Here is a 22,853-nt window from a genome sequence, read left to right on the forward strand (position 1 = left end):
TTAACGAATATAACTAAACGAAATTAATGAATTAACGAATTAAAACGAAACGAAACTAAACAAATTTTTTCCTTTTGCACATGTTTACCCCAAATCTCTCCTCATTTTTACTACTGTAAAATTTTCAATCTTCATGACATGGATAACCAAGACAAACAAAGGTGAATGATAAATATACCTCTCACCACTCTATGCAAAGCAAAAAATACAGTGGGTATAGAAAATAATCGCCCCCCTTTACAATAATCACATTTTGTTGCCTTGCGGTCTGAAATAAAGACAGACACAGTTTTTGTTTTATCCAGCTGTATTTATTAGTGCAACTTATAACAACAACATGTCAGTGATTCTGTTTTTGATTTTTTTTCTACTAACTTTGCACATCTATACTTTGCAATATTTGCCCTTTACTCTTTGCTGAACTGCTCAAGTTCAAAAATTTGATGGTGATGTTAGTGTCCAAATCATTCCACAGATTTTCAATGGAGTTTGGGCTCTGACTAAGCCGTGCAAGGACATTCACCTTTTTGCTCCTTCAACCACTGTGTGGTCATTTTTGCTGTGTGCTTTGGGTCATTGTCATGTTGACTTCTTCCTGTTGACAACTTTCTGGCAGAGGGCAGCAGATTTTTCTCAAGAGCACCCCCATAACAGGAGATTACCACCTCTATGCTTTAGTGAAGGAATGGTGTTATTTGGATGGTGAGCTGTATTGGATTTCCACCTGATATATCATTTGGTGTTGAGGCCAAATAATTACATTTTAGACTCATCTGACCATAACACTTTTCCATGTGGCCTCAGAATCTTCAAGGTACGTTTTAAGGTGGTCAGATGAGTTCTATTAGAGTCCCTCTGGGTCAAAGCCATGAAAAATCACTGGCTATGGATGTCCCTAGCTGTTCTGCACAAATCAATCTTTCTCAGTGTGTGAGTCCTGTCGTTTGAACCAGGGTGTCTTTAAAATAATACTAGGTAACATTGCTATGAAGACCCTTGTTTAGGCTCTTTCTGTTATAAGGTGCCAACACTCTTGTCTACCAATTGCTCTCCTGCGTTTCCACCCTGTCACATCCACTGCTGGTAGAGACTATAAGTGGCCATACTGATGCTCACTGTGCAGATATGTTACCCTGCTGTCACTGTCAGGAGGCTACCCGAAATACATAGTACATATAAACAGGAAGTGGCTGCAATGAAAATGGAGGAAATCAATAGAGCCAAGATAAAATGATGAAAAAAGGTGTGAAAAAAAGAAGAGAACAGAATATAGAAGAGAAGGAAACCTCACAACAATTGTTTTCAATACAACATGCTTTGATAAACTAAATGCAATCCATTTAGTGGCTTTATCCATTTTAAGCCAACATATCATCTTCCTTGATGTGAATAGTACTGAAAATTTAGCTACAGTAATATTATTTTCATCAGCACTGTTATTCTTATGTCAACAGCAGCAGGCTCGTTTTTAATACAAAATGGCTCACTGTTCTGGGAGTTTAACCTCTCATGAGATATTGGCACAGATGGCTAAAATCTAAGAAGACAACGTGAATTCAGCATTTCATATAGCCATGACCATCAGCTTTGTCTTATAGTAAATGCAAAAACTAATGTTCAGTGCACTGGGACAGCTATGTTACACAGCAATAATGTGGGTGAACTTTTCTCTGAAGAGTTTTGAATCCATGTGATAATGTGGGTAATAGAGTGGGAAAAATGAGGCTCAACTGTGCACTAAGCTGGAAACTTTGGCAGGGAGCCCTGACTGCTAAAATCTCCAAGAAATATACATGCCAACATCCGCACTGCTGGCTCTCACCGCTGCCAGTCTGCAAAAGTGACCGGGAAGCAGTGGCGGCCCGTCCATAGGGGGCGCCCGGGCGCCGCCCCCCCTCCAGGCAGTCACAAAAAAAAAAAAAAATTGAAAAAAAAAAATTTTATTTTTTTGGAAATGGCCCTTTAAAAAAAAAAAAAATGAAAAAAAGTCCTTAAGTGCACTGTGTACGAGCGCCGGACACAGTGCAGCGCTGGACACAGTGCACTATGTGAAGACGCCACGTCAACGCAATCACAAGATTGCAGACGCGGCGCTTCATTTGCGGGGTTTTAACCCGCCTTGTGGCGCAAGTACAAATGCCGATCTGCATCCGCCCGGCGCCCATAGGTTTACAATGCTATGGGTTTGAGTGACAGACTAGTTAGCCGTCACTTCCGGTCTTCCCCTGTCGGATCAGTGCGCCGAGCGGAGGAGCAGAGGAATGTGAACTGCTGATGGCCTGCTGCACTATGAAACAACAAGGTAGCATTGCTGGAAATCCACAGGAGGGGGGCAGAGCTACAGGATGGATGGAGGGGGAGGCTTTACACGGGCAGCACTGACGATCAGCACTTCTATTATCTCCACTCAGTGGTTTTGCTGTGTCTCGGTTTGGCAGTCAGACCTGAATCTCTCCAAAAGCCTGTCTACTGCAGACAGTGACATCTAGTATAGGCACTTGTTGGCCATTCGGAAACCAACACTCCTTCCAGTGTTTTACCCCCCCCCCCCCAACACCCCAGGATAACATTACCTTTAGCAAAAGTTCCCCACTGCTTCACTAAAATATACTCATCAAACCCTGACAGTGTATTGCATCTGGATGTGAATGCCTAGGTCCCGCTGCTATGTCTGCATGGTTGTGGTTGCTGTTCAGCTTTACCTCCTGTAGCTGTGGTTTCAATAGAAGCCTTTTTAGTAGTTGCCAAATATTCTCCGCATCGTGCTTGCATTCTGTGTATCATCTGATGACTTCTGTCCCTTTAGTATGTAGTAGTAAATCTTTATCGATATGTAATATTGAAGATTTGCTCACTGCCTTTGATTTTTTTGTGAGCTTTAAGCCAATTTCTCCTGCCTTTAAACCTAAAGAACAATTTGTATGCCAGTTCAAAATGTTTAGCCTTTTAATGTAGTCTATACCAGTGGAGGCTCTTGTGAAACACACAGCCCATATGAAGCCTCCCCCCACCCACCCATCCCTCTGTCCCTGATTCATCCCAACCACCAGCTCTCTGTCCCTGATCCATCCCACCCACCATCCCTCTGTCCCTGATTCATCCCACCCACCAGCTCTCTGTCCCTGATCCCTGATCCATCCCACCCACCCACCATCCCTCTGTCCCTGATTCATCCCACCCACCAGCTCTCTGTCCCTGATCCATCCCACCGTCCTTCTGTCCCTGATCCGTCCCATCATCCTTCTTCTCTCCCTGATCCATCCCACCCACCATCTCTCTGTCCCTGATCCATCCCACCGTCCTTCTGTCCCTGATCCATCCCACCTACCATCTCTCTGTCCCTGGTCCATCCCACCCACCATCTCTCTGTCCCTGATCCATCCCACCGTCCTTCTGTCCCTGATCCATCACACCTACCATCTCTCTGTCCCTGGTCCATCCCACCCACCATCTCTCTGTCCCTGATCCACCCCTCTGTCCCTGATCCATCCCTCTGTCCCTGATCCATCCCTCTGTCCCTGATCCCATCCCACCCACCACTGATCCAACTCCCCACCCCACCTCCATCCTTCTGTCTCTGATCATCACCATCCCTCTGATCCCACCACTAAAGGAAAACATGTAAGATATTGCATTATTGCAGTCACTAAATGTGATGACTGTATTTGTTTTATTTTATTAGGCTTTCTTGTACTTCATTGTCTGCGGTGACCTCTGCCTATTGCTGTTTCCCGAGCACCTTTTTTGTGTTTCCTGTTTTTTTCTCTCTGGTGAACGAGGAGTGTGGCTGGGCTGTCAGACATATTGATGTGTCATTAGAACCTGGTGTATAATGTAGAGCCTGGTATATGATGTACAGAGCCCTGTCTATAATGTAGAGCCTGGTATATGATGTACAGAGCCCTGTCTATAATGTAGAGCCTGGTATATGAAGTATAGGGCCCTGTGTATAATGTAGAGCCTTGTATATGATGTACTACAGGGGACGGAGTTGGTGGATTCTATAATGGGTGGGGCTTATGAGAAGTGGGATGGGTCAAAAGGGTGGGCGTGGTCTAGCGCCCCCCCATCTTAAAACTTCACCAGCCGCCACTGCCGGGAAGACTACCCTGCAGTAGAGTGACCTTAAAGTGTGGCTTGCAGAGTGGAAGGGATGACTTTGATGGCGGTGAGGAGGATGGTATATGTGGACAGCTTTACCTCAGATGCCTGCATACTTAGACGTGCCTCTTGTAGCCTCCCTGGCAGTATGAATGTGTCAGATTTTTGAATCTTAAAGTTGTACATTGTTTTGCATAAAAATGTTGGTGTTTTATATTGTAGGACTGTAATTCTTAGGAATAACTTGCTTAAATCTGTCCAAACAAGAGTCTAGCAGACATCCCGGGTATGATAAAGTTTGAAACATGAAATCATAAATTATAATATAATAATTATAAAAAATAATAATATAATAATAAAATTAAAAGGGACACTTTTCATGGACATTCTCAAGTTTCCAGGCAGAAATAACAGTATATATAATATAAAACTGCATGCAGGGCATTGGACAACGCCATAGGGACAAAAGGGAGGTGAAATGATTTGATACAGTAATGTAATCTTACAGATTACAGTGTACTGTATGTGTTATGTTTTTTGTACTTTTTGAATTTGCTGCCGGGGTCTGCCCCCTTGCGCTGCAATGCTTGCAGGGACTGGAGCTCGGAACACAGAGTAATGGGCGGAGGATCCGGCAGAATATACAGCGGGGGGGACATTGCAGTATCCTGGGGACAAGGGACGTTGCCTATACCAGGAATCTGCAAAGCAATCCTGAGTGTGGCTGGGGGTTATGCCTAATGGTAATGGGAATTAACCCTGAGCCACACTTGGGATTACAGCCAGGGAGGTTTGTCATCAACCATGTGAGTTGCTAAATGTTGTACCTTCGTTAAATGTAACCATATTGATACATTTAGAGGCACCTCTCTTCTCTTTTAGCCCAGATTCACACTGAGCTGTGGGAATGAAGCCGTGTGAGTTCAGCTGAGCTCGCATGATTTCACTCCCACATGTCAGTCCTGATTTCACGGACATCTGTGCGGGTTTCTGCACAGATGTCAATGGAAATCACAACCTGAAATCACAAAAAGTAGTACAGAAACTACTTTTTGAAATTGTTGCGGCGCTGCAAATGCAGAGTTGCACCAGTTAGGACCAGGGGTTGAGTCCTGCGGGAACGCATGGGAACGGCATCCCTACACTTTTTCACAGCAGGAACGCTGTTCCCTTTGCAGGACTAGAGCCGCCCGAGGCTCTAGCACAGGTATCACTAAATGGCGGACCGTCGGCCAAGTCTGGGCCTCGTCAATGATCTGTGCGGCCCCACCGTGGTCATGCCATTTAAGATTTGCTTTTTTGTCTTCAGCTGCCACTGCCGCTGCCTGCTAGCTCTGTTGTCTTCACAGAGCTGACATCGGAAGAGCAGCAAAGCGATGCATGGAGGGCAGGGGCTGGCTCAGTTAACCAACTGGTTGCTAGAACCGCTCTGCATTCTATCAACCTATCCGTTAACTGGGGCAGGTCTCGCCCTCTGTTCATCCCTTTGCTGCACTTCCGATGTCAGCTCTGTGCCTCCGATGTCATCTGCTGCGTCCTGTGTAAGGTAAGACAGGGAAGAGGGCACTGTTATGAAGGATGGAGGGGGAAAGTATCAGAAACTGAAAGAAATGAGGAGGGGTGATATAAAGGGGCGGCAGGGCAGGAATGTGAAGGGGGGTTCTACAAAAAGGGTAAGGACAGGAATGTAAAGGGGGTGCCATAAAGGGGGTGAGGACAGGAATGTGAAGAAGGGTGCTATAAAGGTGCTATAAAGGGGCTGAGGACAGGTTTAAATTTTAAAAATGGCTACTTGGTCATCTCCTGTAGTATGTAGCATTCACAGTCTGGTCATCTCCTGTAGTATGTCGCATTCGCAGTCTGTTCATCTCCTGTAGTATGTCACATTCGCAGTCTGGTCATCTCCTGTAGTATGTAGCATTCGCAGTCTGGTCATCTCCTGTAGTATGTAGCATTCGCAGTTTGGTCATCTCCTGTACTATGTCGCATTCGCAGTCTGGTAATCTTCTGTAGTATGTCCAAGGTTTTTTTTATTTTATTATTTTTTTTTAAAGATATTTTTATTAAGTTTAAGACAAACCAACAAACAAAGAAACACAAACACAAAAAAAAACAGCAATAACACCAGACAACCTGGTCATACAGAGGTATGTAACATTAGGCAATATGCTAAAGCATAGAGAATTAAACAGATATACGTGCAAAAGGTATAAAATAGGGACAATGGTAAGAGGTGCAGGTATACTACCAAGGCATAGTAATAGTGGAGGACCAAACATGAGAGATCCCTGGGGCACAGCCCATCAATGGACAAATAAGGGTAGTACAATTAGTGCTGGGAGAGGGTTAACGGACTGGCCAACCATCTACCCCAAATTTTGTGAAAATTTTTTGTTCTGTTTCCGAAGTTTAAAAGTAAGTTTGTACAGTGGAATAGAGTCGTTAATAAGGTTTAGCCAGAGGAATTTCAGAGAGGTCTGTGCACCCTTCCAGGAGAGTAGAACATTTTTTTTTACAAAAAAATAGAGTATGCTGAGCAGTCTCTTGGCAGGGGAAGATATGGGTAAATCACCACCAAATGCACCCAATAGGCAGTTCTTGGGGTGGATTATATTTGGGAGGCCTAACACTGAACACATGAAAGCACCCACTTCCTCCCAGAAATCCTGGACTATCTGGCATGACCAGAAGCAATGTAGGAAATCGGCCTCTTGGCCACAGCCGCGGAAACAGGCATCCAAGGGCAAGAGACCCATCTTGTGCAACCTAGCCGGGGTGAGGTTGGTCTGATGAAAAATCTTTACCTGTATGATGCAGTCCTGGGAAGCAATAACAGAGGTTTTATAAGCGTCACTAAATTCTGAACAGTCTTCGTCCATCAGAGATGTCCAGAGAGGTCCATTTCAATTGTGCTTTGTGAAACCTGGGGTTAAAGTCAGTCATTAGGGCTGCATAGTAGGTGGAGACTAGTTTAGTGGGATCTAGTTGTCTGAGTAGTTTTTCCAACGGGGCAGGTCAGTGGGATCATCCAGGGAGCCAAACTGGGCATGCACAGCATGCTTAAGCTGGTAGTAATAAAATAGGTACAATCTTGGTAGGTCAAAGTCTAAATGTAGAGAAAGTTTTTTTTAAAGCCCTGGGCATTGTACAGGTGGCATAAATATTTAACCCCCTTGGAGTACCAATGATTGGGGACAGGAAGGGTGTACAATTCCTGCAGATTGGGGGTTAAACCATAGGGGGTTGTTGGGGGACTTCAGCCAAGTATGTTTGCATATATTTGTGACAATATAGCGGAATGATGAAAGGGAAGTGGCAAGTATGGAGGTTCCAGGGCGGTCAGGGACCCGGCCTCTGTAGATGATATTATATAGGGTTTCCAGAGAAGATGGGATGGCCCCCTCCGTAGAGGTACAGGCATTAGCCGGGACCGGGCACAGCCAATCGTGGATGTGCACCAGCTGGGATGCCAAATAATATAAGAAAAAGTTGGGAAACGCCAAGCCTGCCAAATGTGCTGGCAGCCGTAGTGTTTCAAGTGCCACCCTGGGGGAACCACCCTTCCACAGGAAAGTAGTACATGTCATGTCTATAAGTTTAAAAATAGATTTAGGTATTTTGCATGGGGAATTAACAAGGATATAGAGTAATCTCGGTAAATTTATAATTTTAAGAACATTGGCCCTCCCCATGAGGTCTAAAGGCAGATCCATCCACTGCTTGGTCTGCTTCTGATGGCGGACCAAGAGAGGATCTAATTTGTTAGTGACATATGAAGATAACGGGTCTGCACCAGAACCCCAAGGTACCTAAAGGAAAACGCCACCCGAAGCTTGGAGTCAGGGTGGATCTGGGGGGGCACAGTCACATCCAAGGGGAAAAGGTTGGACTTATCCCAATTTACCCGGAAGCCAGAATAGTCTCCAAAGGCAGTAACCTCCACTAACAGGGCCCGCAGTGACTCATTGGTGTCAGCTAGATACACCAATGTGTCATCGTATAAAGTGAAATGTGTACCTTTATATTGGCAATTGGGAGTCCTTTAATTGAGGGGGAGGGGCAGATGCGAACTGCAAGCAGTTCCATGGCCAGGGCAAACAAGAGGGGTGACAATGGGCACCCCTGTCGAGCGCCCCTACTTATTGGAAAGGGGGTCGATAATAGAGGAGTTGACTCGAACCCGAGCTACCATGGAGGTGTAAAGGAGTTTTATCCATGCTACAATATGGGGGCCAAAGCCATATATTTGTAATACCTGAAAATAGTATGGCCATTCCACACTGCCAAATGCCTTGCAAGTGTCCAAAGACACAATGGCACGAGTAGGAGGACAGTCATGTGGATATTGCAGGTTGTGAAACAGCCTGTGAATATTCATCCTGTTGGACCTGTCAGGAATAAAGCCCCCTTGGTCACTGTTGACCAGGGACGCAACTACGTTGTTCAAACGATTAGCTAGTATTTTGGGCAGAATCTTAACGTCCACATTAATAAGCAAAATTGGATGGTAAGATTCGCATTTGAGTGGGTCCTTACGGGGTTTCAATAGAAGTATGATCACAGCCTCCCACATCATTGGGGGGAGGACTCCAACATCTAGGACTTCATTATAGGTCCGCAAAAGAAAAGGGCACAAAAGGTCTTTAAATTGTGTATACCATTCCATCGGAAAACCGTCTAGGCCAGGAGTCTTATGTAAAGGCATTTGTGAAATGGCCGCAGCAATCTCTTCGACCGAGACAGGGGCCGCCAGCATATCACATCCCTCACTCGATAAGGAGGGGAGAGATATGTCAGCCAAGTAGTCATTCAATTGAGATTCATCATAGTCAACCCTAGATGTGTACAGGTCTTTGTAAAAGCATAAGAAGGAGTCTAAGATATCCCCTGGGTCATTACTAATGGTGCCTTGGGCATTACTGATACGTGGGATGGAAATGGTCAGGTCTAGTCAGATATGCCAAGAGACGTCCGGTTTTATTACCATGTTCAAACGATTTCTGAGTAGCATGCAGCATGTGTTTTATATAGCATATGGAGTTCAAACTCCCTACAGCTCTGTAACCATGCCTCCCTCGTGTTAGAGGCATAAGTAGATTCTGCACATACCATAACAGTCTCAAGCTCATCAGTGAGCATCCTATTGTTTTTGCATATGACCCCTATGATAGACATAAAGGTGCCCCTCAGAGTTGTCTTGAATGTGTCCCATTCCCCAGGTTGTCCCTCCAGTAATTAGTGATGCCCATCCTACATTCTCCCTGTACTAGCTCGTCCTCCAACCAGTAGAAGTTCAGGCGCCAAACAGCAGGCCCTGAACCTGGGAGGAGGAGGAGGTCCACAGAGAGAGGGGCATGATCAGAAACCCCCCTGGGAAGATATGAAAGGACAGAGATAACAGGGAGGGTCTCAGCTGTGGCAAACGCCATATCTAGCCTGGACATGGTGTGAAAAGAGTCCAAATGGCAGGAAAAGTGGCGCACATCCGGATATTTCCAGCGCCATATTTCTGTAAGGCCATGAACCTGAATCCAGTCTACAAAAGGAGGGAAAGGGCCTACCTCCACCTCCCAGGCAGTCCATTGCTGGATCTAAAATAGCATTAAAGTCCCCCACATAAAGTAGGGGGCCAGAGGGGTCTAGTCAGCAGCTGAAGCATCAACTTGGAGAGTACCTCCAATGAGAATGGGGTGGGGGGGGGGGGAATATATATGTTTACCAGAGTATAGGTCACAGTGGAAATCTGTAAAGTAAGAACAATTAACCACCCTTCAGGGTCAGTTTTAACTTTTATCATCTCAGCTGGAAGAGATTTGGCCAGTAGGATAAAAACCCCCCTGGAATAATTTGTGTGAGTGGCATGGTAGGAGTTAGACAACCACGAGCGTTTTAAGGCCCCCGTCTTGGAGCCTGTAAGGTGAGTCTCTTGGAAGCAAATAATATGAGGACAACACTTTTTCAATACAGAGAAAACCAGAGATCTCTTCTGGGGTGCATTCAGACCACTAGTGTTCCATGAGACTACCCTTAGGGGCTTTGCCATAACAAAATATACAGTAGTAAATAAGCACGGATGAGCATGAAAACAAGTACATAAATGACCAAATAGGCCATGTCCCCTGAAGCACATACAAGCACATGAACAAAAAAGTGAGTGGATCTGCCAGCAGGAAAATGTGAGGCAAAATTGAAAAAAGCAAAAACGTAAAAGATATTGATAAAAAAAGGTATAGAGATGGATTGCGAAAGGGGAAAAAAAGGGGGGACGAGAAAAAAAAAGGGGGAGAAAAAGGGGAAAAAAAAAAAACATCAACAAAATCCCCGTAAAACCCTTTGCCCCACTCCCTGCTCAGCCACCCCAAAAATAGCGAGCTTTGGATCCCAAACCGAAAGACTGTCCTGACCTTAAAACTAGTGGAGTTTAAAAAAAAAAAAACTGTTCCTGGGGCCACGCCACTAGCTGATGAGAGGGTAGTGTGGAATCCGGTGGGGCTCTCAACTGGTGGTAAAAAGGTATATATGTCCTGGTGTAGAATGCATGGCCTTGTTGGCTGTAAGGGGGTGCAGGATCTGGTGGCGTCCACTCCAGACAGAGCAGGATGGCAAACGGTACAGGTGAAGGATAAAGTCTAGAAATGGAGGCCTGGAGGGATAGATAAGTAAATCACAGTATCCGGCTCAGTAGGTTAGGAGTATCACCCGGCAAAGGGGACAAGGTGGCGAGAACGACAGACACTGTAGATTACAGAAAAGGCACAGAATACACACAGGGATGCACAGGGGTCCGGTAGTAAGGCAGCTGGCAGGTGGTGTCCTAGATCAGTGACATCGTCAGTTCCTTCTGTGTCTGAGCAATGCCATATTGGTTATTCAGTCAAGCCATGGCCTCCTTGGGGCTGGTGTAGAAGTGAGCCTTACCATCACGGATGATGCGCAGTTTGGCAGGGAAGAGCATGGCATAGGACAGGCCTTTTGTGCGCAAGTGAGATTTCATTATCGAGAAGGAGATTCGCTGGCGTTGAACTTCAGGAAAAAAGTCAGGATAGACGGAGATATTGTTACCATTGTATTTCAACGGGCCTTTTTCTTGTGCGAGGTGCAGAATGGTAACTTTATCCTGGAAACTGAGGATGCGTGCAATAATGGAGCATGGTGGGGCACCCTCTGGAGGGGGGTGAGGAGGGGTGCGGTGTGCGTGCTCTTTAACATGGGAGAATGAGGGCGCATCTGTACCAAAAATGTCCAGCAGCCAAGAATAAAGACATTTTTCAGGATGGGGGGCCCCTCAAACCAAGGTTTTACTGTACTTCCAAACACAAGTACATGGTAGAAAAGGCACATATCAGAATATGAAATGCTGGCGTTAACATATTCTTAACATATGCAAAGGATGATTTTCACAATTCCAAAGCTGGGCTTTAATGTACTGTATATTTTATTTCATTTGATTAATAAATTCCATGTTCACATCTGTTTAACTATACAGTAGGTTTTTTATTATTTATTTTTGTCCAAATATATGTATAAAGTAGTTGGGTATTTCCCAGTTGCCTGTAGTTGGCCAGCCAACCTGCTGGATGTTCATATGCATGCAGAGTTCAGGAATACCAGTTTCCGTACAGCACAGGGAACGCTCACAGTGTGGAAAATTAAACATGCAGGAAAGCGGATTGTCATCTGTGCTCAGGTATCTGTCTAGACTGAGCATCGGGATGAAATAAAAATCTATTTCTATGTACCGTATATCCATTGTTTGTGTCAAGACATCCATCGTGTAAAGCCGTGTGGCTTTGGGTGAAAGTATCTGATTTACCATAATGTGATCTTAGTCTCTAGGCAGGGTTTGAAAAGCTGACATAATAATGCCTATCTTACACGCTTCAGTAACTGACATTTTATACATCTGTTATTTAATCTGTTAACCAGGAAACATTTTGTGCTTTTGTTTTGTATAGGGATACGGCTGGGCAAGAAAGGTACCAGACAATAACCAAGCAGTACTACAGAAGGGCACAGGTAAATGTTTTTGTGCTAACTGCCCGCAGGTTATTTTCATGGATGGATGGAGATTATATATATATTATAATATAATGTGTATGTATATGTTTTTCTTTGTTTTTGTTTTTTTACGTCTATCCAAAACTATTATCCCTGTCCTCAATGAATGCTCCTGGTTAAATTGGCCAAAAACTCTTGCTTCCCTGTGTTTGAGTTTCCAGCTACATCTGCCTGGAGTAGTCTTCAAAAGATGGTCAGGTCTCATACGTGGTACTTCAGGGGCATTGCTAGGCCTGGGTACCTCATGCAGGGGCTTTGGAATTTAGCTATTTGATCACCAAATGTCGACAATGAAGTGGGATTCCATTAGCACGGTGCTAAAAAAACATGTGCCTATAGGCAGCGGGGGCAAAGGGAGCTTTTCCCTGTATGATTGATTTCCACACATTTTTTCCCATCAGCAGTAGGAATCATCATCATTACATTATCATAATATTCTAAACATGTAACATGCCTCATGCACACAGGGCATCAAAAATTCCACTTTTAAGGGTATTCAACTTTTTTTTCTGCCTTTAAAACGCCCTTCCGTGTTAAGCCCCTTTCACGCGTGCGGACCGTATGTCCGTATATCATCCATCAGTTTTCGGATGAAATACGGACATGCATGCATCCCTATGGGATAGCGGGTGTCAGCGGATGAACATCTGCGGACACCCGATATCATCCGTCTCCGCTATGGTCCCATACTGCAGAGAGAGGAAAATTCTATTTTTTCTATCCGTCTGCAGAGCGGATCGGATGAACACGGACAGACGGTCCGTATTCATCCGATCCCCCATAGAGGAGAGCGGAGATCTGATAGGGCGGTCCCTGCACAGTGTCATCCGCCGGCTCAGCGGGGATCAACAGAGCAATCCCGCTGAGCAATCTGATGTTCACGGGTGGATCACCACGGATCAGTCCCGTGTAAAAGGGGCCTTAGTCTGATGGCTTGATCTACTAAAAATTCAAATCTGACGCAGCTGTGCATGGTAGCCAATCAGCGTCTAACTTCAGCTTGTTCAATTAAACTATTACTAAACCCTGGACCCTGCATTCACTATATCTGGTCTCCCACAGTACACAGAACATGGACATGCAATTATTTTAGTAAATATAAACTTCTAAATACCCTTTATCAGTGTTCAGCAGAGCACTGGGTAAAGCTTGTAGGGGAAGTTTTCATTCTCCTCTGACTGTCCTATGAGGCTTCAGGACCCCAAACCTCTGTCTGGACAGTGCTGATTGCATGCGATAAGCATAGGGCCACTCTCCCAAGAAAAAAAAAAGAACTCTCTAGCCATACACACCAAACCGAGCATCTGCAGCTCTCCCCCCCCCCCCCCCCAGGCTCTGTTCTATAATGAGATGCGTTGGGACAGTGGAAGAAGGGGAGGATCAGAGAAGACAGTGTCTAACAGCCTTTTTACACAATGCCATCTTTCATCAACGAAATGAAACAGAACAAAAATGTGAGGGAGGGACCTTTACCCACCAGAATGCCTACTTTCTTCAGAGCTCCGCCTGTCTGTTAAAGCCTCAGTCCCCTTACTGTACTGGCAAGCTATATTGTCTGAGAGATGCAGGCTCCCTCTGTCTGCCTGCTGCCTGGGAGTTCTGGAACAATGCCCTGCAAACCACATGGTGAGTGTTTCCCCTCCCAGCAAGGTAGCTGTGCTTAGCACTGTGTAAAATAACATCCTCCCCAGACCAGTTCTCTGCCCTGTGCCCTCCCCCACTCCCATTTACTTCCCCATCCCCATTACATGTTGTTAGATTTTTTTACTTTGGATTATATAATGAGTTTGGAAATGCTAGAGAAATACTTAAATAATGCATTGCAATTTAACTAAACCTATTTGATTTTAATCGGCTAAAATATACTTGAGATTTTAGTCAACTGAATTATGACTAAAACAATTCAGATGACCTAAAATACAACTAAAATGAAAATAGCATTTTAGTCAAAAGACTATGACTAAAGCTAAATTGAAATTTGACATCAATACTGTTTGCAAGGCATGTCCATTACTTCATAATAGAGCTTATTTGTACAGCATCCTGGATATTTGATGCAAAGAAAAAGTCAATGTGATATGGAAGGGTTTTATTAACAAGACAGCATTTTTTTGATTTTTGATCATGATCATTTTTTTCTTATAATAGTAGGATTGGGTTTACTTTAATGGTTAGGTATAGGACTGTAGCTCAAACAAAGAAGAAAAGGTCGGAACAATCACATCCAATTACTGGATGCAGGGGAGGACGGGGCAGGGGGGAATTTGTCATCCAAGTCAGCACAGATAATATGTGTTGGACTGGGGGTCCTGAGTGCATTGAGACACCGCAATCAGAGTGAGAGCTGCCGTTTTGTGACAGCAGGTCATCATTGTACTGTATATCCTATCTGCTCCCTGTTCACAAATGATTACAGCGAGTGAGACTCTTTCTTACTTACTTAGGGAATTAATGATGTCCTAATAAAATCTCATTGACTTTTACAATTATTTAACCTGAAGAGGTGAAGAGTCTAGGTGGGCTTTTGCAATTCTATTGTAGACCTGGAAAACCAGGGTTTGCAAAGCAATTGGAGATAATAGAAAAAACTACATGAGCACCAACACAGCCAAGGCAGTTACAAACACTCAGAACTAAAAATACATTACATTAAATACATTTACTGAACCTAAAACTTTGACAGGGTTATTTAGGCACCAGGGTTCCTGTAGGATAAAATATTTGACTGCCTGACTAAAGCTTATATCATGTCATGTGGGGGGGGGGGGGGGGGGGCACAAGGAGATTGGGGGGGAGGGGATTTGTGTTGGAAGATGGGATTTTGGGGGTGGCAGGGGGCAAGTATTTTTCTAGGAGGGGGCTAAGAGTGATGATTTAGGGGGATTTGTGTTGGGGCGGGGGAGATTTGTGCTGGAAGGAGGGATTTGGGGGGAAATTTGTGCTGGGAGGAGGGATTTTAAGTGGGGGAGAGAAGATGTGTACTAGGAGGGGACATTTTAGGTGTAGAGTATCTGTGTCAGGAGGGGTGAATATTTTTGGGGGGGTTTGGGGTTAAAGATTTGTGCTGAGAGGGGGTATTTCAGCAAGGGGGCAGATTTGTATTGGGGAGAGGGGGAATTCCATGCTTAGGGGGGTAAGCATGTAGATTAATGCTCAGTGTTTTTGTAGAGGAATTTTTGCTAACCTATATAATGTTCATACATCTTGGGTGGGGCGCAGTTTGGCATGCCACTCTGGGCTCTAGATAACCTTGTCTCGGCACTGATGCAGCAGCTTAGTCTGAAAAAATAAAACCAATGCAGCCACCATATATAAGGACTGGAAGCTGTTATACAATAACATTTTGGTTTTGGATATGCAGGAAATTGCAACACCTTAAACAGGTACAAGAGATTATAGATCAGTGATGGCGAACCTTGGCACCCCAGATGTTTTGGAACTACATTTCCCATGATTCTCATGCACTCTGCAGTGTATTTGAGCATCATGGGAAATGTAGTTCCAAAACATCTGGGGTGCCAAGGTTCGCCATCACTGTTATAGATGATGATCTTATTTTTGGTGTTGCAGTGAAATGTTTGCTAAAGAAACCTTATTTACTTCCACACCACAAGTCCTGCACCTAACCAAAGGTCATGTTGGTAAACACTAACCACGTGGACCCCCGATCAATGGTGATCGAGGTAAACACTAATTGTGTAGACCCTAATGTAGTCTACCGATGCACCAGTGACCTTCAGCTTTAGCGCTTCAAGCAGGGCCGCTGATAAGGCAGTACAGCCAGCACTTCTGTACTGGACTCGAGCCCCAACCTCTTTCTCCCACAACGCTGCTGGCTTCCCTCCTGCCCTCTCCTGCACATGGGGCACGGGCACACAGGAGTATGTTTCAGGATGCAGAGCAGGGGGAAGGGGCCGTTAAACATGTCATCCTACTGGCCCCTTCTTTTCCTGAATAAACACAGTGAGCAATCAGTACCAATCACTCTTGTGTCCATCACAGAAGCATAGGAAGGAAGAAAAACTCAGACATATAACACCACAACCCTTTGGGAAACCAGGCTTTCCTGGAAGACTCCTAGAAAATGAGTTACCAGTAAGTTTGAGTGACCACACGTCATGTTTTACTCGATGGCGGCTTAAGAAATCCGCCAGGGTTATCTGAGCCCCCTTTAGGTAGATGGCCAACACTGAGGTCAGGTTCCATTTGGCCCAAGTAAAGATTTGCTGCAGGGAAAAGGCTCTTGGTCCCCCCTGTTTGTTTATGTATCTCAGCGCAGCCACACTGTTGATACGAACTTGGAGGTGGCGTCCCCCCAGAAGCACTTTGAAAGCCTCCAATACCTTTTGAATAGCTAGCAGCTCCCTCTGTTTTTGAGGCCAGCCTGGCTTCCTCTGGAGTCCAGACCCCTTTACCCAGGTTGTCGTCCAAGTGGGCACCCCAGCCAAGGACACTGGCATTGGTTGTAAGAATCAGCGACCTTGGCCTAATCCAAAGAAGACCCTGGGAAAGATTGCAGTGGGCTCGCCACCACCATAGCGACCTCTTGACCCTGGTCGTTAGGCGACTAGGCAGGCCCAACATTTTCTGGCTGCTGTTCCAATATCGAAGAAGGAGTTTCTGTAGATGACACTGATGAAATCTCGCCCAAGGGACTGCCAGAAAACAAGATGTCATTAGGCCAATTACCTTCATGACTTCCTGATTGAAACTTTCCGATTGGCCTGCAATGGTGCCACTGCCTGATCCATCCTCTGAATCTTCTCCTCTTGAAGAAGAATCTTCTTCTTCTCTATTGAGAAGATTATGTAGCTCAAGTATACTACTTCCTGAGAGAGGGCAAGAGGGGACAAGATGGGACTGGTCTCTGTTGATTAGCCAACCTAGAGACTGTGTACGACTTCTGCAGGCCCATCTCCAGCTGCTGAGAAGAGCTGGTGATAAAAAGGAGGTTGTCCAGGTATGGAATGACAGTGATGGCCATCATCCACAGCGGGGCCAGTGCTTCTGAAAGGACTTTTGTAATGATCCTTGGTGACGAGGCAAGGCGGAAAGGTAGAGCCTGAAATGGAAGTGACAGATCTCTTTGCCAATCTTGACCCCCAACCTCAGATACCTCTGGAAATCTGGGTTTATCGGAATGTGGAGGTATGCGTCCCTCAAGTCAGGAGGGGGGGCGAGCTGATCTCCAGGATATACGGACTTGAGGTCACTGAAGCCCACTGTGGGAGAAGGGCCCCCCACCGGCACCCAAGAGTCATTGGGATTTTGCGGGGGGCTTGAGGAGGCTTAAATAAGATACCTCCTCTACCCCGACCTTTATGTCCTGTCCAGTGTTTCTTAGGGTGACTCTCCCTGTCTTGCTGGTTCAGCTGCTTGTAGCTTTGAAAAAAACTTCTTGCCACCTGCATTCTTTTTTCTTTCCGGGAACGCCTTTTTCCTGTCCTGGGTTTGCTCCAGGGCCTCCTGTAGGCCAGGACCAAACAAATTATCCCTAGAAAACGGCAACTTGCAGAGCCTAAGCTTGGACGCAGAATCACCCTCCAAGTCTTCCTTTCCATCAGGCGGGAAACACTAAAACTGAAGGGGAGGCAACTTTTGAAGTTTGTGGTGTGGTGAATGTGTTTCCTGTTCTGAAGGGAGGAGGCCCATGTCTCAGTGGCTGTCCTGGAAGACAAGGAGAGAAAAAGGGACTGATAAATCTATGTTCACAGTAACTTTCAGCTGGAGGAGGCCCTGCCAGGTAGGATGTATGGGGCCCCGTGATTTCTAACAGCAGCCCTGGCTCCAAGGCAACTTGAGGCCCGGAATCTAAGGTAAATATACTGAGACATTCACCTTGGGCCACAAGCTGATAAAGAATGTCTACCATCCACAATTCATATCAGTTTTTTTTCAACGGTTTTTGTATGAATCTATGAACTTAAAGCAGAACATTTTTTTAATCTTTCCATCTAATAAATCTTTTGCCCTTGTTGTTTTAACTTTGGATAGTAAAACATTTTTTTCTGCCAGTAAATACCTTATACAGCCCACTTCCTGTTTCTTGTCTTGTAAAAACCCTAGGCTTATGACATCATTCACAGCTTTCTCACTCTCCTGAGAGTTTGCCAGGAAGGGAGGGGGCTATAAGTCATAAGAGGGCAAATGAGAGCTACAGGGTTGCAGAGCTGGAGGTGTTCCTCTGTGTAAATCTAGGAAACTAACAGGCAGCAGCTTCAGCTGCCCACAGTTAAAATGATTGCCGCCAGACTCAGTGGAGGCAGATTTCTGCAGCATATTTGGCAAGTACAGAATCTCAGTATATATAAAATAATATACAAAGTGGTTGGAGGGAAGCTTCAGAATGGCAAGATAAATGACTGCTCTCACAAAGCACCCTTTTTCTTCTGTGTTGCTCTCTCTTGTAAAATGTGTTAATTTTAGTGTCTGCTTGTAGTAATCATTGCATGTGATGATGATTATGATCACCATAGTATAGCACTTTGCATAATAGGGCTTTTAAATAACATAGCAAACATAATAATTCTGGTGATTTACAAGTAGGCGTGTATGGTTTATTTGAAGGAATGTTGCTGAAAAATGAAACGGAAACATCCGTACAATACTAAGATTCTGCATCTGACAACGCTGTCTTCAATGTAGTAATTGGCCTGCAGTAACCTGAAGCGGTACAGTTATTCTTATTATGTGCTATGGCCCAGAAAATGTTTTCTGTAACAGCGAGTCTGTTATCGGGGGCATCAGACCTTCGTTAAAATGTACTGGTGGGAGTCATGACCCATTTCTTGTAGATTTTGCTTGTTATAGCTGAGCATTCTCACTTACTTCTACCAGAAAACATCAAATAGTATAACAACATCTTGCTTTACAACTATTTTCATTGTAATGACCGCTCTTCAAAAATGCCTACTAGTAAAAAAATATAGTTTTTCCTTTCCCAAAGTTGCCTTTTTTTTTTTTTTTTGTTAATAGCACAAAAAATAAAAACTGCAGAGGTGATCAAATACCACCAAAAGACGTGGGCGTTTATTTGGGTACAGTGTCGCATGACCATGCGATTGTCAGTTAAAGTAACGCAGTGCCGTATTGCAAAAAAATGAAGGGGGGTAAATCTTCCGGAGGTCAAGTAGTTAAGCACTTTAGCACCGGTAGGATTTACCCCCTTTTAACAACCAGGCCATTTTTTGAGATAATTTAACGGACAATTGGGCGGTCGTGGGACATTGTACCCAAACAAAATTGATGTCCTTTTTCCCCCCTCAAATAGAGCTTTCTTTTGGTCGTATTTGATCACCTCTGCGGTTTCTAATTTTTGCGCTAAAAACAAAAAAGGACCGACAATATTAAAAAAAAAAAAAACTTTCTGCAATAATACATATCCAAAAAAAAAAAAAGTTAGTGTCTACAAAATAGAAGATATATTTAGGGACTTTCATTTTAGTTTTTTATGGTTTTTATTGGTAATGTCAGCAATCTATGATTTTTAGCGGGACTGCGACATTGCGGTGGACAAATCTGTCCCTAAGTGACAATTTTTGGGAACCAGTGAAACCAATACAGTGATCAGTGCTAAAAAAAAATCACTGATTAATGTATAAATGACAATAGCAGGGAAGGGGTTAACACTAGAGCATGACACTCCCACCACCATACTTGACTATGGGCAAGACACACTTGTCTTTGTACGCCTCACCTGGCTGCCACCACACACGCTTGACACCATCTGAACCAAATAGGTTTATTTTGGTCTCATCAGGCCACAGGACATGTTCCAGTAATCCATGTCCTTAGTCTGCTTGTTGTCAGCAAACTGTTTTCTTGTGCATCATCTTTAGAAGAGGCTTCCTTCTGGGACGACAGCCATGCAGACCAATTTGATGCAGTGTGCGGTGTATGGACTGAGCACTGACAGGCTGTCCCCCCACCCCTTCAACCTCTGCAGCAATGCTGGCAGCACTCATACATCTATTTTCCAAAGACAACCTCTGAATATGACTCTGAACATGTGCTCTCAACTTCTTTGGTCGACCATGGCAAGGCCTGTTCTGAGTGTAACCTGTTCTGTTAAACCGCTGTATGGTCTTGACCATCGTGCTTCAGCTCAGTTTCAGTGTCTCAGCAATTTTATTATAGCCTAGGCCATCTTCATGTAGAGCAACAATTCTTGTTTTCAGATCCTCAGAGTTTTTTGCCATGAGCTGCCATGTTGAACTTCCAGTGACCAGTATGAGAGTGAGGGCGATACCAAATTTAACATACCTGCTCCCCATTCACGCCTGAGACCTTGTAACCCTAATGAGTTACATGACACTAGGGAGGGAAAATAGCTAATTGGGCCCAATTTGGACATTTTCACTTAGGGGTGTAATCACTTTTGTTGTCAGCGGCTTAGACATTAATGGCTGTCTGTTGAGTTATTTTGACGGGACAGGAAATATACACTGTTATACAAGCTGTGCACTCACTACTTTACATTGTAGCAAAGTGTAATTTCTTCAGTGTTACCACATGAAAAGATATAATAAAACATTTACAAAAATGTGAAAGGTGTACTCACTTTTGTGAGATACTGTATGTGTGTGTGTGTGTTTTATATATATATATATATATATATATATATATATATATATATATATATATATATATATATATATATATATATATGCGCACACACACTGGTATGGTTCAGGAGGGGGGCGCTCTCTCCCCCTCTTTTCCTGCAGCCTGCCAGGTTGCGTGTTCAGATAAGGGTCTGGTATGGATTTTGGGGGGACCCCTACGCCCTACGCCTTAAAATCCATACCAATTTTGGTATTTAAAAAAAATAAATTGGTGCAGGGTTCCCCTTAAATTCATATCAGACCCAAAGGGCCTGGTAATGGACTGGCGGGGGGGGTCCCATGCTCTTTTTTTTCAATGAGTTTTAACTATATTGCCGAGACCAGACAATTCATTATAGCCACAAGCAGTTTTAAATGACAATTTTTTCTTTAGAAGTGTCATTTTGCTGCGGTACTGTTCTAAACACGGGAAAACTATGCCACTTTACAGGCATACTATAGACACCTCCAAGGCATGACATTTAAAGGAATATTTCATTTTTATTGTTTCACTTTAAGCATTAAAAAAAAATTACTGCTTCCGAACAAACAGCCATTTTTAAAAACATGTTTTGCCTTCATACATGTCTCCTGGGGCAGGACCCAGGCCCCCAAACACTTTTTATGACAATAACTTGCATATAAGCCTTTAAAATTAGCACTTTTGATTTTTCATGTTAGTGTCCCATAGACTTTAATGGCGTTCCGAATTTTCCCCAAACACTGCATATTTTTCAGTGTTCGCAGAACATCCGAACAATCAAAGTTCAGCCCGAACTTATGCTCGGACCGAACCGTTCGCCCATCCCTTATAGGCAGTACACAGTGCATGTTAGTTGTGGTCATGTGCACTGCTCTATGGACAGCACAAATCCCACAGTCTGTAGTTTCTAGATACAGAGGGAGAATGGAGAACAAACATAGCCACTCTTTACCAGGAAGTCAGATCACACAAGCAAAAAAAAGAAGGTACTTTTTGAACTAGGAACACAAACTTTAGTAGAATTTTTTATTTTTATTTTTAAACCAGAATTTCATGTTACTTTAAACACTTGCTAACTGTCTTATAGCTGTTTTTACTGCAGTTTTACTGTGCACAGGATCACTTATATATACACGTAATCCTGCACTTTTGGGTAGGGGGAGCAAATGCGCAAAACAGCCGGAGGCTCGCTCCCACTATTATTACACACAGCAGGAGGTGATCAGCGGATACTGCAGACTCGTTGTCTGCCAGAACCCACCGATCATCAACCACAGAGACAGAGCTGCAATTTGTAAATAAAGGGAGATCGCCATTCTGACAGGAGGGAAGGCATTGATCCTATGTCTCTGAAAATGTCTCTGCAAAGCAGGGACTACAATCCATGTCTTCCTTTAGTAAAAGCACCTGCCACAGGTTAGAAAAACACTTGTCAGGCACACAGTTAACCCTTTGGTGTTTAATCCCTTCCCAGCCAGTGTCGTTAGTACAGTGACAGTGCATATTATTAGCATTGATCACTGTATTGGTGTCACTGGTTCCAAAAAAGTGTCAGTGTCCAAATGTCTGCCACAATGTCACTGATTGCCCACCACTACTAGTAAAAAATAAAGAAATAAAAAGAAAAAAAATATCCTATCGTTTGTAGACGCTATAAATTTTGCGCGACCCAATGAATATACGCTTATTGGGATTTTTTTTACCAAAATATGTAGCAGAATACATATTGACCTGAATTTATAAAGACATTTGATTTTTTTTTTTTTCTATTTTTTTATTGGATATGTTTTAAAGCAGAAAGTAAAAAAATGACTACTAAGCAAAAGGCATTTATTTTTAAGTGTATTAGTGCTACCATGGCCATCTATGGCATTATGGGTGCGGTCTATGGATGCCTTTTGTTTTGAGTATATGTTGTGGATAGCGGTGCATTTTAACTGCATGTTCTAGAATTCTTGTGTAGTCAAATAAAATGTCCTAACTGTTTTAATAAACTGAATTCAGGTCTGTTATAGTATTTTTGCAGTTTAATTTATTTCATAGGATAGAAGAAGATAGATTTCATAGACAAGCACTTAAGCACTGAGACCACAGGTCAAGCAGTTCTC

The 22,853-nt window shown here is 43.9% G+C and overlaps 1 protein-coding gene across 1 annotated transcript in view; it reads left to right on the top strand.

Moving 5' to 3' along the window:
* The window catches only part of RAB15 (RAB15, member RAS oncogene family), a 119,022-nt gene that overhangs the window by 42,773 nt on the left and 53,396 nt on the right, over nt 1-22,853 (top strand). The window contains exon 3 of the mRNA XM_077464655.1: nt 12,057-12,117. Within this exon, the coding sequence (XP_077320781.1) occupies nt 12,057-12,117 (61 nt within the window). The remainder of the gene's footprint in view (nt 1-12,056; nt 12,118-22,853) is intronic.

The sequence above is a fragment of the Lithobates pipiens genome, unplaced genomic scaffold (genome assembly GCF_037356315.1).
Source record: "Lithobates pipiens isolate NorthernLeopardFrog02 unplaced genomic scaffold, aLitPip1_a1.2 Scaffold_30, whole genome shotgun sequence".
Lineage (NCBI taxonomy): Eukaryota > Metazoa > Chordata > Amphibia > Anura > Ranidae > Lithobates > Lithobates pipiens.